The sequence below is a fragment of the Scaptodrosophila lebanonensis genome, unplaced genomic scaffold (genome assembly GCF_003285725.1).
Source record: "Scaptodrosophila lebanonensis strain 11010-0011.00,11010-0021.00 unplaced genomic scaffold, SlebRS2 tig00000110-arrow-arrow-pilon, whole genome shotgun sequence".
NCBI classification, from domain to species: Eukaryota; Metazoa; Arthropoda; class Insecta; order Diptera; family Drosophilidae; genus Scaptodrosophila; species Scaptodrosophila lebanonensis.
This window is the reverse complement of record NW_022060573.1, coordinates 2,070,084-2,090,032: the sequence shown is the minus strand read 5'-3', so window position 1 is coordinate 2,090,032 and position 19,949 is coordinate 2,070,084. Positions and strand designations below refer to the sequence as shown.

Sequence of the window (19,949 nt, the reverse complement as noted above, 5' to 3'; positions counted from 1 at the left end):
CGCTTCCTCAATCGCCACGTACGTCGAGCCTACTCTCAGATGCTTTGGCTTTGCCTCTATGCATGCCGCTGTGTTGTCGCCATCGCTAAAATTGGGTAGCAGAAAAATATTTATGTTTTTCTTTGTTAGAATGCAGGTGCGGGTCTTGTCTGTGTTTACTGGTACAGTTAGCTTCCACTCTTTCGTCCTCAACCAAGAAACTTTGCTTCTGCAGATCCAAGGCTCCTGAATGAAGACTACATCGGCTTCTTCTTGGCTTAGACGAAGTTGTAAAGCACAGGCTGCTTTGCAGTGGTGGAGATTAATCTGCAGAAACCTCAGAGGCATCTACATCCATCCCACCACTGTCTTGTCGGCGTCCTCATCGTCCAGGATGGAATCGTCATCCTCTTGGTCGAGCGTAGCGAGTCCTCTAGCAAGCTTTGACGTCTCGGAGGATATTCTCCTCTTCTTCAGACGCCACTTCCGTGTCTGGAACGACTGGTTCCGCGTCCATTAATTCGGCAGCATACCTGGTCAGCCCACCGTTCCAGGTCAGCTCAGCTGCCGACTCTTTGCTTATTGTAAGGACGATCTGGCGTTGTGTACCTTCTGCCTCCTCTACCTTGACCAGACTCCAGCCGTCCGTTTTAAGTTGCGGGTTACAGATCTGAAGTATCTTCAGGATCTGTTCCGGTTTTTCCGGTTTGGCCGACACCCTGACCCTGGTTCGAGGTCTGTTGGGTACGTCGCACCAGTCTACCGCAACTAACTTAGCGTAAGGATACACCTCTCCTAGGTCCTCTATAGACTTTTTGTAGGCTTCGGCCGACCGCTTGTCATGGCAAGCGATGGCCTTTATTCTGCCCTGGCGCCAGCCTGCATCATCGCAGATCGGTGGGGGTCCTCCATTTGTAGCCAGATCCAACAGAAAACGTCATTGCAGCTCATTTTCGACCCCTGGCCATCTGTGCCTTGGGATAATACCCTCTTTGCTGCCCATGTCTAGGATACCAATGGGGATCTTATCCTACGCCACTTCTGCAAAAGTTCGGTGTAGGAGCTATGGTCGCGTTCGCTTCGCTTGCTATGGCGGCGTTTCTTCTGCCGACCTCTGCCTTTTCGGGGCGTTCTTGTAACGCTTTATCGGAATTGCTGACTTGAATTCCGGTAAAATTTCTTTGGCTCACTGTACCATCCTTCGACCGTCTGGTGACGTCTCCGGAACAGTGTGGTGCTTCTGCAGTATGGCTGCTGCGCGTTTCTTGTCTTGAAACTTTGTCCTGGGCTTTGGTGGCATCATCGCCGAAGTGCCTGGCTCTGCAGGTTTGCCAGCCACCTCCACTTCGATGTCTGGCTTGCCAGCTTGGCTTAGTTGCTTCGCCTTCGAAGTAGAGGGGGTCTGACTATCTACAGATTCTGAGACAACCGATTGACATGTCGGATTGGCTCCACCTGCACTGACAGCGATGGGATTAGAGCTAGAGGCTCCCATCCTATTTACGGTCAAGTTTATGACCGTTTTAAAACGGTCCCGTCCAGCTTATGGCGAGTTCCGATCTCAGTTTTTGTTTTTAAATTTGTATTTTTGGAAGATTTCATTATTTTGATTCCCATGAGTAGTCGGAAAGGGGTGGTCACCTGTGGCCCGGTTACCGCGGGAACCCTGTCTTAAACTGGAGGTCGGCAGGTATCCAGAGTTCGCATAGTAGAGACTGAGCACCCCCCCAGCCACGCATCCATCAGCCTAAGCTGTTCCGCTTTGGATTGGGGAAAGCTTATAGAGTTTTCAAGTCTCGCCCGACTACCATTAGTCAGATCCACGAGGCAGAAAAATGACCGCGTCAAGGGCCTGCTTCCAGCCACCCTCGCGAGGAGAGTATAGTCGCACTTCCACTGGTGTATCACAAATACGGCGCGTACCACCTGGCTTGGTGATTACACGTTGATCCCCTTGTGACACCCATTGGCTGACGACCATGTATTTTTGTAATGCAACGGTACGTCTATGTCTTTCCAAAACAGTCCACATTGAAAACGATTCCCAAGACGTCTAAGTGTGTTTTTAACCATACCCAAACATGTTTGTATCGTCAAGTGATAATGGATGTTCTTGTGGATTCGTTAATTCATTCTCAATGGACTAGTATGATTTCACTAAATTATGCAAAGCATCCAAATCATCACCGCAATTGCCATTTTCTTCATAACTGTTTATGTGAAATGAATAATTTGTCTCAGTGCAGTTTGTTGGTTTTGTCAATCCATGGACAACCCAACCCAGAGCAGTTTTGCTAGCTACTAGACCATTGAAAGTGCCATATTTTAATTTACGCGATACAATAAGTGACTTATCTTGCCCAATCAAGATTTTTGGATGAGCATTCTGATATGAACAATGTGCAAAGTCTTTAAGGAATTCAAACTGCTTGGACAAGTCGTCAACTAACAGTGTCTGTAACGGTAAGTTAAGATTGGAAACAGTTTTAACCTTTCTCAATGTAAATATTTTTGAGGATTCTGTTTTCCCTTTTATACGAACACTTACTACTTTGGAGTCATCTTGTTATACCCTGTACCCGTAGGGTAAAAAGGGTATATTAGGTTTGTGCAAAGTATGTAACATGCAGAAGGAGGCATCTCCGACCCCATAAAGTATATAAGTATATTCTGAATCAGCATGACGAGAGAAATCGATCTAGACATGTCCGTCCGTCCGTCCGTCCGTCCGTCTGTCCGTCTGGATGAACGCAAGGATCTCAGAAACTATAAAAGCTATAATAACCAAAGTTGGCATCCAGATTCTCCTAGGTCCGAGAAAGGGCGAGTTTATTTTTATTTTTTTAATTCCCAAACTGCAGCAACAATTTCGCTCTTCTTCTTCCTCTTTTTGCTGCTGCTATGGGCGCATATAACTCAGTGACGGAAGTTTACCTGGGTACAGGGTATTACACTGTCAGGCTTGCTCGACTGTAGCGTTCTCTCTTGTTTGTATACTTGGTTATTTGTCCAATACATTTTTAAAGATTGGGTAGGACCATCTAACCCAATGTCAGAAGCTATTCGTTCATCTATCAAAGAAACTGTTGCTGCTTCGTCAAGCAGAACATATGTTTCGACTGTCCTTTTGGGTCCTATAAGAAAAACGGGTATAATTTTTAGCAAAACATTGGTTTGACTCAAGTTTACATTACAAATGGTGTCAAACTTTGCCTGTGGCCTATCATTTGAAACATTTTCCGTGCCCGATGGCAGAGCAATCTTGTCCTTGTGCAACAAACTATTGTGGGAGAGACTACAGTTGTTAATTTGACAAAGTTTTCTACATCTACAGTTTTTCATAATATGCCCCTTACTCAAACATTATATGCATACGCTATTTTTTACAACATACTTCCAACGCTCATCAATATTCAAGACTTTTAATATTTTACAATTGCCAACATAATGATCTGTCAATTTGCAATAATTACAGAGTGCCATGTTCTTGTCTTTAATGTTTGTAACATTTGACTGATTTGAAACTATTAATGTGGTCTCTTTTGATTTACACTGGCCCAATCTAAGTGTAGTTGCCGCTTTATATTAACACGTAGCCATTCTTGGAATCTAACAATTTTTGGTTGATCTGATTCATTCTTTTGAATATGCTTTACAAAGGCAATACGTTGTGAGACTGGAATCTTTTCTAATATTTCGTCAAATAGCAGTGGATTACGAATTTGATCAATGTCTTCGACTGGTAATAATGTGTGCATCAAGCTCGTAATTAAATCATAAAATGTTATGAGTCTTTCATATTTATCATCCTTAATTACCGGAAAACATTTGATTTTCTCAATAAACTGCCTTATGATAAGACCAGAATCACCAAATTGTTCTTTCAAAATATTCATGATTATATCAACATTCTCTGGTAACACCAATAGTGCCTGAACACAATCTCTGGCCCGCCCTGCTAATGCCTTTCGCAAGCGATTAATGTTCTCAGTGCTACCTTCAAATTCCGCGAAAAACTTAGTCCATTTCATTGGATCAGAAATGTTGATAAATCTTGTCGAATCGTTTGTCTAGCCATAAAAGTTTCAATAGAACTAGGTTTTACTTCATAATTTAGATCTTGATTTGAAAACTCTTATCTACGTCCTGATTCAACACACTCACGTGTCCGCTTCTGCGCCTGTTGGTCGTTATTATCGTTGGAGCCATCTTCTTGTTGTCCAAGGCTCTCTGAGTCCACTTGCATTCGTCTTTCTAGCTCCAGTTTTTTCTCCTGATATTCGATATGTGTGCGCTGATTTTGAAGCTGTTGTTGTTTTTCCAAAAACTCCATTTGTACCTGTAGTCGTTATACCTTGGATGATGTATGAGAATGTTGGACGCTATGCACCTGGGATTGACGATCAACATCTCGCTTGATTACCCCTTTCGGAGTTGATGCAGACAATAGTAAGTTTTTGTTTGGCATCACAGTGTCCTTAATGTGCCATCCTGCTTGCCAATATTTGGGTTTGGACGTGGCGTGTCCATAATTTGATGTTTCTCAGCAATCTTTCCAGCTGTTGTAACAGAAAATATGTTTATAGATCCGGCTCGAACGACCTCTCGCTCTAGCAAGATTCAGTAGTTAGCACGAGATTTGTCGGTGTCAATAGATTTTTCCCACTTCCAAGCAGAACGTCATTAAAAAAAACAGTTACAACAAAACCACAATGTTGATCAAATTAAAAGTGTATTTAACTGTTCAAAATGTAGGGAAATTATACTCTATATGTCTTGCCTTCATGGCGTTACTCAACGAACTGCCCCGATCGCACGATGCGGGACTGTCAACTTAATTTTTTAACAATGAAAAAACTGACAACTTATTTTATTACAAAATACTAAAGTATTCCAGTTATTCCAGTTTTTTACACAAAGTTTGTCTTAAAACATTGTGCTATGTACATACATGTATTTTATTGTTGAAAAAAGCAAGGGATTTGGAGCGCATATTTGCATAAAATAAATTAATATTTTACGAAAAAGTAATATTATGTACATATATCGGTCCTTGGAAATTTGACTACCATATACACATGTATACAAGCATAAATTAATTTATCTTAATTATTCGATTTACAAAGAAAAATTTGTGTATCCATTCACCGTGCATACGGATTCAAGTATTTTTACAGCCAATCGCGCCGTGACGGGCCGAAAAAAGCCGACACATGCCCATCTCAGCTGATCGCATATTTGCAAGCGATTTACCCTTTGTCTTAAAAGGGTGCGTCAGCTTACAACGCTACAAATGTATTCTGAAGAATTCTGGGAGACATTAACCGTTAAGCTTATTCCGTGAATGTATTCTTGCGCTTTACAAAAGCAGAAACAAGCCTTTTACACTCACAACATTCATATTCAAAAACCACATACATACACTTATATGTGTGTATATGTATGTACATGCATATGAGCATAGATAGCACCTGCATCAACAAATAAAATGTACATATGTACATACATCGTATGAATGTACATATCAGCGTCGCCAGACGTCCTGATTTTGACGGGACATCCCAATTTTTAAATCAAAATTAAATATCCCGCGCTCAGTTCCGCTTTTCGGGAATAACTCGACCATGCGTTTAGCGTGCTGAGGAATTTCGGACGAGTTGCACTAATAAGATAGGACTGTATGTACATATGTCGGTGTTAAATTTTACAGTGTTTAATTTTAGAAACTACGAGCCCGCAATGTCCCAATCTATATATATATATATATGTATTTTATGTATATACAGGTTTATGTACGTACTATCAGGTATTGCCCGTCTTAACCCGGCTCAATAAAATGTTTCCAATTGTATTTATTTTGTGTGTGCACAACCTTCCCATATGTTTTCACCTTATAAGTTACCAGTAGGAAGGCATTTAAGTGAACATTTTTTGTTCTTGACAAAAAATTGTTCAGTAGTCCGTTATATTTTTGTTCTTGTCAAACTATTTCGTTAAACGAACATGACCACTATAACTAATATTTTTTAAGGCTCGTTTTCCCCCCTTTGGAGCTAGAATTTTCCAAAAGCCTTTCTTAGTGTGCTCCTACACTATGATGGATACTATGAAAGTATACTTGAGTCCAAATTTAATCTTTTACCGTTTGGGCTGTGCGTTGATCACCAATTAGTCAGGACAAACTGTTTTATATATAGAGATAACGCAACGTTTTAAGATAGACTATGTGCAAAAAAGGGGAATAATTATAAGGGTATATCCTAATTTTAAATTCACATTTGAGTCTTTTCGTGCCATATTAAGTCAATACGGTCACTCACAAACTCGGAATATGAAACACGGCACTCGTGTCAATGCCGTGCAGCGATGAGCCACGATCAAAAAGCACTGACAATTCTCATCTCAATTTGCTAGAGTAAAACTTTCGATAGTTGAAGCCACCGATACCATGAAAATATCCAAGTTTGAATGCAATAAGCAGAATAATTAAATAATAAAATCTAATTATTTATTGAGATCAATAAGAACAAATCATATACATACATACATCTGCCCGCAATGCGAAGCAGAATATGCGTAGCTCTGTTATTCGGTTTCTGCTTTACTATCGGTTACGCAGTCGTTGCCTAGCGACGGTAACTGTAAACATTAATACGAATGTACATACATACTATATTCATACACAGGCATACATACATATATACATATGTATGTTTCTCTTTACTTTTCCAACCGTACGTAGAGAACCGCACACATAGACACGAATTGTTGCTTGTTGTGTGTGTGAGTGTGTGTATGTGATGTCCCCAACTATTTGATATTTGTTGTTGCTGCATAAAGTTATTAATGAAAACCCTAATGCCAAATGCACTAAACAAAGAAAAAATTACTTTTAAAAATGTTATATAATTTTCAATTAATTAACATTTCTTGCTCTGTCAGTGCAATACGAATGTACATACATATATATGTAGATACATATGTATGTACATACATAGATGTGCATATATGTATGTATGGACATTCACACATTAGTGTCTCACATTTTGCTTTGGCTATTTCAATCGTTTGCACGCAACTACACGAACAGCTGCTTGTGTGTGTGTATGTATACTTAGTTGTCCCCAACTGTTTGATATTTTGTATTGTTTGTTCTGCCTGCTTTTGTAAAATGCATATTTTGAAAATCCTTGAATGCAAAGTTGTAAATTTAGTTACGTAGATTACATTACCCAAATCGATCAGACTAAATTTATAACACAAACTTTTCATTTGAAATAGTGAATAAATATTAAAACCCCAATAATTCAAGCTCCAACACAAGCTCCAACACAAAATCTAAGTATGCAGTTACGTTTGTATTCTTTAAGTGATTTTAGAAACTAAGTTTTAAGTCGATCGGTTGAAAAATGCGGATTTTTCAAACAAACTTTGGAGCTACTTTTCCCCCCTTTGGAGCTCGAATTTTCCAAAATCCCTTCTTAATGCACATTTACACTATGATAGGATACTTGACCCCAAATTTAAGCTTTCACGCTCTTACCGTTTGGGCTGTGGGCTGTTGACGCGGTTTCCTTTTGTGCCCCAAGAAAACCCCAATTATTCAAGCCCCAACAAAAAATTTAAAAAACCGAGTATGCAGTTTTCTTTGTATTCTTTTATTGATTTCTTTTATTGATGTCGATCGGTTGAAAAATGCGGATTTTTCAAACAAACTTTGGAGCTCGTTTTCCCCCCTTTGGAGCTCGAATTTTCCAAAATCTTAGTGCGCATCTACACCATGATAGGATACTTGAGCCCAAATTTCAGCATCCTAGCTTTTACCGTGTGGGCTGTGGGCTGTTGACGCGGTTTGCTTTTGCCCCAACATTTTTTTGCAGGAAAACTGAGAGTATACAAACTAAGTTAATCAGATGAAAATTGTAGATTTTTCATACAAATGTTGGAGCTACTTTTCCCCCCTTTGGAGCTCGAGTTTTCCAAAATCCCTTCTTTGTGGGCACCTAGACTATGAAAGGATACTTGAGTCCAAATTTCAGCTTCCTAGCCTTTACCGTTTGGGCTGTGCGTTGATCACCAATCAGTCAGTCAGTCAGTCAGGACAAACTGTTTTATATATAGATGTATGTACATACATACATACATATATGTATGTATGTATATAAAATAGTTTTTATAATATATCGCTTTTTGAACCCATGTTTTGCATTGGGGCTTTATTGGTGCACGAAAAAAATTTTATTAATTACATACATACATACATATGTATGTATGTGGGCATGAAAGTATGCGCAATCAACGCACAGCCCAAATGTAGGTGAGCACCAGGAAGTGGTTTTAGAAAATTAGAAATCCGATTAACTTTAAACTTCGTTTATGTATTTACTCTGGAAAAAAATACAGAATAAACTGCGTTATATTTTTATAACTTTTCATTAAAGAGTAGAAGAAATAATTATGATATAGTATGTATATTCATTTAAATGTTGTGCATTTGCATAAGTTGACCAAATAACTTTGCCAAATTGTACATCTTTTAATTCTAGAAATTACTTGCCTTGATTTATCACTATCATACTATATATGTACATAAATACATACATATATATATCGACGTATGTACATATGAATGCACATATGATCATACATAGTATTTATTGTACTTTATGTCCTAGCTCTCAAACACCAAAGTAATTTGCTATTTAGGAAATGAACTCTTTAGAAACTTTAGAGTGTCGGAAGAGAAATATCATATAGTAAATAAACGTATAATTGTAAGCACAAATACTGAACCAGCAAAGACGGGCAAGACCTGCTTGTGTACATATAAATACGAATACATATATGTACATTTAAACACATACATACATACATATGTTAATAGAAACGAACAATCTCGAACACCATATCAACTATTTTTAGTTTTACAAGGGAGCATTTAACATGCTGTGTTCAATTTTTTTTCCAAAAAAATTATTTTTGGTTCTTCAAGCAAACACATCATTAATAGTTTATACTGAGAATTCTTCCTGCGTTTAATTACAGCGTTAACTTGCTTAAAAATGAATATTAAAATGGCCGCCACCTGCTGGGCAATGTGTGTGTTATACGCCGTCTTAGCCAGATACGTGTTGGCACATGAAGAGAAAACAGACTTTTCGAGGTCTCCCAACATAACTGAAGGAAATGAGGGAACGACAACGCTGCCTAATTTATTTCAAAAGGCTTCTTGTACAGTTTCAGCCGGTCCGGTTCAGGTTTCAGCTGAAGCAGTCATAACAAAATCACCGAAAGACCTATGTAGTTCAGGTATTTGGGAACCATATGATTCCATTGTTATTTGGTATATATGCATATTACATTAATACTTAAAGATAAAGTGAACCTGGCTATTCAAAATATGGAAACCAAATTTTATGATGAGCTTCGGCAAATCAAAATACTACTACAAACATTACAAGAAACTCAAGGACGAAAAATTGACAGATGTAATTACACTGTGGCTAACAGCAATTCAAAGGTATTGTTACATTTTTGAAGTCACATCACCTAAAGTTTAAGATTATATATTACTAGATTTTCACTTTTCAAATAGCTTATCACGGATAAGAAAATGGCATCTAGTCGAAAACTTCTGCAAGCTGAAGAGTCCCACTTGAATCGAGATCAGGAAATTAATACATTTAACAATACCGTGCTAGGGGATCGAGACTTATCATTTTTTACATATTTCTGGAAATTGGAATACATTACAGAACACATTCTTAATACAACAACTTCAATCATTAACAGTCCCATATTCAGCATTAAGGGTAAGTTGAAACATTCATATTTGTTCATTGTAGGAGTTGCTTCAGCATATTTAAAAATATAATTGGAAATTTATATTTAAATAAGTATTGTATCATAACTATTACTAACTAATTTTACGGTTGTTTTTTGCAACAGGAAAAACACTTCTAGTTCAGTGCGTATTTCAACACTTGCACCGGGATCTCATTCTATTGAAATTGGTCTATGCAGATCGCAGTCGCGACAGTCACAATAATATTATGATGGACATGGGTGGCCTTCTAAAAAATATGGAAATAACGGGAAGCCCGCTTTTTAAATGCAAAATTTGCATACTTGATCAAAGCAGAAAACAAAAAAAAGATATATGCTCACAAGAATTCATTAACTTTGATATAGGTTTCTCTGTGCCAAATAGCGCCCTAATAGGAAGTTCATATATTAAAGATAACGTTCTTATAATAAAAACTATTTTATATTTATAAACTTTAAGCCAACATATTGAAATTTATAAATAAAAACCGCAGATCAATTATCAAGTTCGGTTGATACTGTCGTGCTTATTGTGTGTTCTAGAAATTTGCGGAATTCTTTGCCAAAACCATAAGCTGTTGTGTTTTATTTCGATATATGTACATACCTACGAGCCCTAACCACTATTATTTGGTACGACTAGCTTTTTTTCGATAGTGCAACTTTGAATGACGTTTTTTTTATTTGTGGGTTATGATTGCACACACATATTTATACTTTTTGAAAAGGCCATTGAAGTACCTTTAATTTACTATCAAAACATGCACACGTTTCACATAACAATAATGCAAAAAAACAATTTTAATAAGACAACTTCATAATACACGAAATATTTTTGACCATTATTAATTGGTACGGCAACAATATTTTTATAAATAAGGCTGTAAAAAAGTGAAATGTGAACATACATTGTAAAACTAATCTTATATTAAAAACATATGCCTTTGAGTTGTAATTTTTAATAAGTTTTCTAATTTTTGAGCACGATGGCACGAGGTAAGTCAGTTTGTGAGTAAGGTCGAGCTTCAAATATAGAACAAGATAGAACGCTACAGTCGAGCAAGCCCGACAGTAAAATAGCCTGTACTCTCCACAAAAAGGAACAATTAAAAAAAAATTTTTTTTTAAATTAAATTATTAAAAAAAATGAATTAATTAATTAATTAAAATTAATTAATTTAATTAAATTAGAATACATGTTTATGTTCAGTTTTAACAGCATACATTTACATCACCTACCTATGTGTGTTTATATGCGTGTATGTACAACAACAGCTGCGGGCAGCGCTGCCGACAGAGCTGCAGGCAGCGCATGAGCAGCGACTTTACTTATGGCTATAACTTTCTTCAGAATTGACCTATCATGATGAAATTTGGCACACGGACACATTAGTACTAACTGGATGTACCTACCAAAAATTCCGGTGTATCAGAAAAAATAAACAAACTCGATCTGCCTAGGGCTTATAGGAACCTTGATACCAATTTTAGTTATCCTAGCTCTTGTACTTACTGAGATCCTTGCGCTCATACAGACAGACAGGACAGACAGACAGACGGACATGGCTATATCGACTCGTCTTGTCATCCTGATCAAAAATATATATACTTTGTGGGGTCTGCCACGCCTCTTTCTGCCTGTTACATACATTCGCACGAAACTAGTATAGCCTTTCACCCTTTGGGTACAGGCTATAAAAATTCAATTTGGGCAACAACTATGACAATGTAAGAAATAATAGTATGCTTTCTAATTCTCCGGTACAAAATAGAGTGCAAAGGTATAGAAAGATTGACAATATTCACAGTAATACACAAGGACCATATAAAGTCGACCACACGTTCATTATTATGACGCACTATTTCGCCTTAAAATAGAGTTGGAGTGGATTTGTTGGAGTTTTTTCATTGATCATATGCATAGGCTATTTTTTAAATGCATCGTGCATTATTTAATCAACATTTTAATTTTTTCTTTCAGCAGTTTGAAAGGAAATGCCTAGTACGGTGGGATCGGATTCGAACCGAAGTTCGACTTGAAAACGATCTGTAGATAGGCGCTGTACTGAGTATGTGAAGTGAGCTTTACAGGCCCTTTGTTCAGCTGTCTGGCGCACAGCCTTCGATTCATTTGGGCTCCGATATAGTTCCCAAAAGCGTTGAACTAAGGTGTCGAGAGAAAAATCATTAACTTGAGCGGCAACGTTAACACTAAGTTGTTGACGAGGTATTTTTCCTGTATACCTACCAGCAACAACCCATCCCAGCAAAAAGTTACAAGTAAATATGGACTTAAGAACCCAAAAATCAGTGGCGAAGTTGTGTGCATTCAAACGATATTGAATAGCAGCACACACCTTGTGCTTACTATCAGTTGTGGTCCCACCTGCTAGTGCAATACTCACAGAAGTGTCTTCATGCTTTAATCGCAAGCGCTGCGCGAGGTTCTCAGTCATATCAACGCTAACTTTATCAAATGTTTGTAGGCATTGGAGTAATTCAGTGCTAGAATTATCTACTAATTGTTATTTCTCAGATTCCGACATGGTAGAGTATAATCAAAATAGAAACTCTAAACAAGTTGCAAAGGAAAGAAAATGAAACCAGTACTTTCCTAACAGCCCTCCCAAATAGAAACGCGCTAGAACATAATTTTTGTTTGGGCATTCTCATCTGTTAAGTTTTTCTGGTCTTCCTCTTCTAGAAGATGTTTGTGCTTGGGTTCTTCTTCAAGAAAGAGGGGCGCTCATTTGTGGATTAGATTCCTTAGATGGTGAGAGAATAGAACATGACTATTTTGGAAGCGATTACTATGGGAAATAATAGACAATGCTTATGAGTACGTAACTTAATTTACTCAGCACACAACCGTGAATCAAACTTTTGAAATCGACCTCAGCCTCTTGAATGATAATGCTGAAAATAAAACGCAAAATATTGAGCCACATATAAGGCATCATAAATGCTTTGATGATTGCATTGTCTCGCATAATGGGACAAATGACACTTCAAAACAAACATCAACTGAGGCCTATGGTGGAGAAATATAGGAATAAAATTTCTGATCTCCATTTTCAAATCTATAGAGATTTTGAAAATCCTGACAGCCTGGGCTATAATGTAGCCAATTTTATTTCTGCCGAAAGTGCTATTATGAAGATGAATGCAACAGCTACTTCAGACAGCGCACTTGACGCATACTTTGTATGAACAGTCCATACTGGACACACGGCAACTTCAATCTTTAGAGGAGTTTATGTCCTTCCTTGAACAACGCTTTCTGGCTTTGGAGGCCATCGGAAGCAAGCAAGGAAATATGGAAAATGTAAGGTATGCGCATCGATTACAACTGACACAGGAAAAAACATGCACGTTCTGCAATCACCCTTCCCCATTTTTCAATGCGACAAATTCAAAAGACTGAACTGGGCACAAACCAAAAGATTATGCATTAGCTACTTGAGCAAAAATCACTTGGCCCAAGAATGCCAAGAATGCAAATCGCTATTGCATTTGCAACATGCAACGGAACCAATGTAAGCACTCCAGCAGTAGCCACTACTGTAAACGAAAATCCAAAAAAACAAGTAAAAAAGCTAAAGTGGGGTGTCCCAACTTTGAAATACTCTGTACATATGTTTAGAATAATTATAGAAATGAAAAAAATAAGAGAATTAAAAAAAAAATTTTGATCGATTTTACCTCTCTTGGCCGTCAGCCAATGGGTATCACAAGGGGATTCCGTGTAACCACCAAGCCAGGGGTACACGCCGTAAGTGTGATACACCACTGGTAGTGTGACTATACTCTCCTCGCGAGGGCGGTCTCTGTCTCTGACCCCCCCTTTCCCGCCTACTCGTGGGAACAAAAACAATGAAAACTTTTAAAAATAAAAACAATAAAACAAAAATTGAGACCAGAACTCGCCATAAGCCGGACGGGACAACAAATCCCTCTTTACAATCGGTCATAGACCTGACCGTCAACAGGATGGGAGCCTCCAGCTCTCATCCCATCGCTGTCAGTGCAGGTGGAGACAATCCGACATGCCAATCGGTTGTCTCAGAATCTGCGGATAGTCAGACCCCCTCCACTTCGAAGGCAAAGCAGCTAAGCCAAGCTGCCAAGCCAGCAAGCGAAGTGGAGGTGGCTGGCAAACCCGTAGAGCCAGGCACTTCGGCGATGATGCCACCAAAAATCAAAACAAAGTTTCAAGACAAGAAACGCGCAGCAGCCATACTGCAGAAGCACCATAGAGTGGGCCAAAGGAATTTTACCGGAATTCAAGCCAGCAATTCCGATAAAACGTCATAGGAATGCCCCGAAAAGGCAGAGGTCGGCAGAAGAGATGCCGCCACAACCAGCCAAACGAACGCGACCACAGCTCATGCATCGAACCTTCGCAGAAGTGGCGAAGGATAAGATCCTCATTGGTGTCCTAGACATGGGCAACAAGGAGGGTCTGATCCCAAGGCACAGATGGCCAGGGGTTGAAAATGAGCTGCAAGGCCGCTTTTTGATGGACTTGGCCTCAAACGGTGGACCTCCACCGATCTGCGATGATGCAGGCTGGCATCAAGGCAGGATAAAGGCCATCGCTTGTTACGATAAACGGTCGGCTGAAGCTTACAAAAAGTCAATTGCTGCACTTGGTGAGGTGTATCCAGGTGCCAAGCTAGTTGCAGTGGATTGGTGCGACGTACCCAATAGACCGCGACCCAGTGTCAGGGTGTCGGCTAAACCTGAAAAACCGGAGGAAATCCTGAAGGTTTTTAGATATGCAATCCACAGTTAAAAACGGACGACTGGAGTGTGGCCAAGGTAGAGGAGGCAGAAGAAACCACACGCCAGGTCGTCCCCACAATAAACCAGGAATCTGCTGATGAACTGACAAGGATCGGTGGGCTGGTCAGGTATGGCTATAAGTCAGTAGCCATACGGGTCTACCGGTCCGAAGCAGCACGTGGCAAGACAACTACGCAATAAGCTGAGCTTAGCGATGCGGAACCAGTCGTTTCAGAGACGGAAACGATGACTGACGAAGAGGATATCCTTGAGGGGTATTCCTCCGAGACATCAGAGCTTATACGAGGGCTCGCCACGCTCGGCCAAGAGGATGAAGATTCCATCCTTGACGATGACGACGCCGACAAGACAGTGGTGGCGATAGATGTAGATGCCTCTGAGGTTTCTACAAATTAATCTCCACCACTGCAAAGCAGCATCTGCTGCTCTACAACTTCGTCTAAGCCAGGACCAAGTCGATGTAGTCCTCATCCAGGAACCTTGGATCTGTAGAGGTAAAGTTTCTGGATTGAGGACGTCGGACTATAAGCTAATAATAGCGAAAAACACAGACAAGACCCGCACCTGCATTCTAACCAAGAAAAACATAAATATTTTTCTGCTACCCAATTTTAGCGATGGCGACAACACAGCGGCATGCAAAGAGGCAAAGCCAAAGCCTCTAAGAGTATTCTCGACCTATATGGCGGATGCCTTTCCTCTGCTGACAAGACAAGTCATAGAAGATAGCAGGCAGAAGAAAATTGATCTGCTCATCGGATGCGATGCCAACGCTCATCACACTCAGTGGGGAAGCTCTGACACAAATATACGGGGTGAGTCACTTTTCAACTTCATCCTATCTACCAACATACTCTTATGTAACGTGGGATCAGATCCCACTTTTGTAATAAAGAATCGAAGCCAGGTTCTTGACCTCACACTGGCGTCAGTTACGCTCTACAACCGAATTTCCAAGTGGAGAGTTCTATCGGAACACTCCTTTTCTGACCATAGATACATTCAATTCGAAGTATCTCAAACTACAAACTGGTCCGCGTACTCAAATCATATTGGTAATTTATTATCAGACTATCCACCTCAGGGTCCTAACACAGTCGAGTTCACCTCGACTCTAATAAAAAAGTTCACTGCAGCATGCGATATCGCGCTACAAAAGTCATGCCCCATTGGGAAACCAAGGGGTAAACTCAAACCCACCTGGTGGACTCCACAAGTCAGTGAGTCAAGAAAAAAAGGCCAGGACACTCTTTAATGCAGCCAGATCCCAAGGAGAGGAGCAACACTGGTGTGCATACAAACAAGGTCTGTCAGAGTACAAGAAAGTACTCAGGCAGGCCAAAAGATCTTCTTGGAAAAACTTCTGAGATCTCTGAGATCGAAAACACTACCGAAAGCACTAAACCAACCAATGACGCGACAAACGCTGGTCTATCTCAAACGCTCTCTGACTTATTATCTGAAAATAATATCAGATGGCTGGCAGATATCTTTAATAAGATTTTCGTAACAGGAAATATCCCAGAAACGTTGCTTAGATCAAAAGTGGTCTTCATACCCAAAGCGGGTAAAGCCTCGCATATCAATCCGAAGGACTTCCGACCTATTAGTCTCTCGTCCTTTCTACTAAAAACTATTAGAGACTACTAGACTACTAGAGACTATTAGGTTTCTATTTAAGAAGCAAAATCCCGCTCTCTGAGCTTTCACGCTCTCAACATGCCTATTGCAAAGGCAGATCGACAGAAACGGCACTTCACGCTGTTACTTCGAGTATTGAGAAATCTCTCAGTACCAAACACTACACCCTCACCGCCTTCCTAGACATAGAAGGCGCTTTCAACAATGTGTCCCCTGACGCTATTACCAACTCACTTATAGACCTGGGAGTGGACAGCTCCATCGTTGAACTGATAAGACAGCTTCTAACCAAGCGGTCTATCAAGGCAACGCTGGGGTCGTCCACGATTTCCAGATTCGTACGCTGCGGAACACTTCAGGGCGGCGTTCTTTCACCCTTCCTATGGAACGTAGCGGTAAACACACTTCTACGATCCTTGGAGGGAATAGGGGGATGCCGAGCTGCGGCCTACGCAGATGATGTGACTATCTCCTTCTCGGGTAAATTCCCCCAAACTCTGTGCGAACGCATGACCGATGCCTTAAGCACATTATCAACTTGGGCCATTTCAAGTGGCCTGAGTGTAAACCCCAGCAAAACAGAGCTGGTGCTATTCATGCGGAAATATAAAATTCCGCCTCTTCGTCCCCCATTACTTAATGGGGTACCGTTATCCTTCAGCAGCTCAGCCAAATATCTAGGTCTGATACTGGATAGGAAGCTGGACTGGAACCTGAACATTGAGGATAGGGTGAGGAAAGCCACAATCGCACTCTATACCTGCAGGAAATCCATTGGACTGAAATGGGGCATGGCACCCTACGTGGTCCACTGGCTATATACTGCAATAATCAGACCCATACTCTTATATGGGGTCTCTATATGGTGGCCATCACTAACAAAAAACTCGTCTCTTCAGAGACTAAAGAAAGTTCAACGACAGGCTGAACTACGCGCTAGACGCGATTCTGGGAATACTCCCAATCCATCTCATGGGAAAAATGAACGCTACGTTGGCGGCGCTTCGCATGAGAGAAACCAACCAGTGGTCAGAAGAATGTTTTGGTCATGCCAAAATCCTGAGAGGAAACGACAATCAGTCACTGATTACTGCACCCCCAAGGAGTATCTCCACACTCCCTTTCATACCATCATTCCCTCTAGGAAAGAATGGAATTCCGGCCCTCCAGGCCCCACAAACTCAATCAGAATATATACAGACGGTTCTAAGCTAGAAAACCGCGTAGGCGGAGGCGTCTTTTGCGAAGAACTTGGTATCAAAAAGGCCTTCAGGCTCCCGGACCACTGCAGTGTGTTCCAGGCAGAAATCATAGCTATTTAAGAAGCTCTCCTTATGCTGCCATGTTCAGCCATAGGCATCAGAGAAATCTGCATATACACGGATAGCCAGGCGGCAATAAAATCCCTAAATGCCATTACATCGAACTCGATGTCAGTGCAGAACTGTCGCAAATCTCTTCACGAGATGGCAGCACAGTTCTCTATTTACCTCATCTGGGTCCCAGGCCATAGGGACATTGAGGGAAATTGTATAGCAGACGAGCTGGCAAGACACGGTACCACTACCTCTCTCCTTCCAGACAAGAAAAGTGTCGGTATACCGATGGCCAGCTCTCAGTTAGTAACCACTTTGAATTGATAGCAAATCAAATGTGGACCAACGAAACAGATTCCCACAAAATTACGCGTTTGACGTGGCCCTCTCGTAACAAAAAGCGCTCTTTAGAACTCTGCAAACTCAGCAGAAATCAAAGCTCAACCGTAATAAGAGCCATCACTGGGCACTGGTTGGTTGGCACCCATGCCGCCAGACTAGGGCTCTACCATAACGACTTCTGCAGAAGTTGCAAAGACGTAGAAGAGGAGGAAACTGTAACCCACCTCTTCTGAGACTGCCCAGCCCTATTAAGGACAAGATATCGCTTTCTAGGGGCATGTTTCCTCCCATAGTCTCTGAGGTATAGGCGATTATACGAATGGAAAATCGGGAAAATCCACATAGGGGGGAAGTGGGGGGGAAAATCAAAAAAAATATAAAACAAACTCGTATAGCGTACACACATAAGGCATCTTTGTGCAAAATTTGGTGTCTCTAGCTCTTATAGTCTCTGAGATCTAGGTGATCATACGGACGGACGGACAGACGGACAGACAGACAGACAGACAGACAGGGCTAGATCGACTCGTCTCGTCATGCTGATCAAGAATATATATACTTTGTGGGGTCTACCACGTCTCCTTCTGCCTGTTACATTTTTCAGCTCGCGCAAACCTAATATACTCTTGTACATTTCATGTACAGAGTATAATTATTAACATTATAACATAAACATTTTTATGTTATTTTTTCTTTGTTTAGTACATTTGGCATAAGGGGTTTTTAGGACAACGGACTACAAGGGCGTACGCTGGTTGGGCAGGGGGGACATTGCTCCCCTTAGAAAGAATTTCGCATTATGAATTATTCCAGCACCATATGTATTACATACGTACATACATATGTACATACGTCTGTATGTATAGTATGTACATATGTACATCAATAAGTATGTATGTACGTACATACATTCTTATATACATATATAGGTTTGTATGTATGCAGTGGGCCATCGAACACTGTTGTTTAATTGTAATAAATAGTGTTCTATGTTTTTAAATCAAAATTTTTAAAACAACAACAACAACAATTGGCTCGCAAATCTTCTTTCGTTTTGATAATTTACGGCTGTTAATTGAATACGCAAAATGCCAAAAGTTTACACTTACCGTACACATACAAATACATTTGTATGTATGTATGTACATATGTGTACAGTGAACAATCGAATACAGTATTATAATCAATAACTCTCAAACGATGTTTTTCGATGTATTTGTATTCGACATGTATTACGATATATCAACACAAGTATCGATATTTTCGATATATCGCATTTAATTTTATTATTGGGGTTCTAATATTTATTCACTTTTTCAAATGATTAGTTTGTGTTATAAATTTTGTCCGATCGATTTCAAATTTGGGTAATGTAATCAACATAACTATATCAACAAATTGGCATTCAACGATTAAAATATAGCAATATGTTTTTTACTTGCTATATATCAAATATCAAATAGTTGGGGACATCACATACACACACTCACACATACATACAACAAGCAACAGTTCGTGTCTATGTGTACATACAAAACAACAACAACAACTTCAAGTTGTTGGCTCGCACATCTTCTTTCGTTTTGACCATTTAATGTTAATTGCAAAGGCAAAACGCCAAAAGTTTACAGTTACCGTCGCTAAGCAACGACTGCGTAAGCGATAGTAAAGCAGAAACCGAATAACGGAGCTACGCATATTCTGCTTCGCATTGCGGGCAGATGTATGTATGTATTTATATGATTTATTCTTATCGATCTCAATAAATAATTAGATTTTATTATTTAAATATTCTGCTTATTGCATTCAAACTTCGATATTTTGATGGTATCGGTGGCTTCAACTATAGAAAGTTTTACTCTAGCAAATTGAGATGAGATTTGTCAGTGCTTTTTGATCGTGGCTCATCGCTGCACGGCATTGACACGAGTGCCGTTTTTCATATTCCGAGTTTGTGCGTGACCGTATTGACTCAATATGGCACGAAAAGACTCAAATGTGAAGTTAAAATTAGGATATACCCTTATAATTATTCCCCTT

General features: G+C 39.9%; 1 protein-coding gene across 1 annotated transcript; it reads left to right on the top strand.

The window, feature by feature from the left end:
• The first annotated feature begins 9,053 nt into the window (after window positions 1-9,053).
• On the top strand, window positions 9,054-10,256 carry LOC115628153. The gene is made up of 4 exons (XM_030524127.1): window positions 9,054-9,288; window positions 9,354-9,499; window positions 9,575-9,791; window positions 9,928-10,256. The coding sequence occupies exons 1-4, from the start codon at window positions 9,054-9,056 to the stop codon at window positions 10,254-10,256; spliced, it is 927 nt and encodes a 308-aa protein (XP_030379987.1).
• The last annotated feature ends 9,693 nt before the right edge of the window (window positions 10,257-19,949 follow it).

Excerpts from the sequence above, each read along its gene's own strand:
- LOC115628153 (XM_030524127.1), top strand. The coding sequence starts at position 9,054 with ATGGCCGCCACCTGCTGGGCAATGTGTGTGTTATACGCCGTCTTAGCC. Across the intron at positions 9,289-9,353 it reads GAAAGACCTATGTAGTTCAG|ATAAAGTGAACCTGGCTATT; the intron begins GTATTTGGGAAC and ends TAATACTTAAAG. Across the intron at positions 9,792-9,927 it reads TCCCATATTCAGCATTAAGG|GAAAAACACTTCTAGTTCAG; the intron begins GTAAGTTGAAAC and ends TTTTTGCAACAG.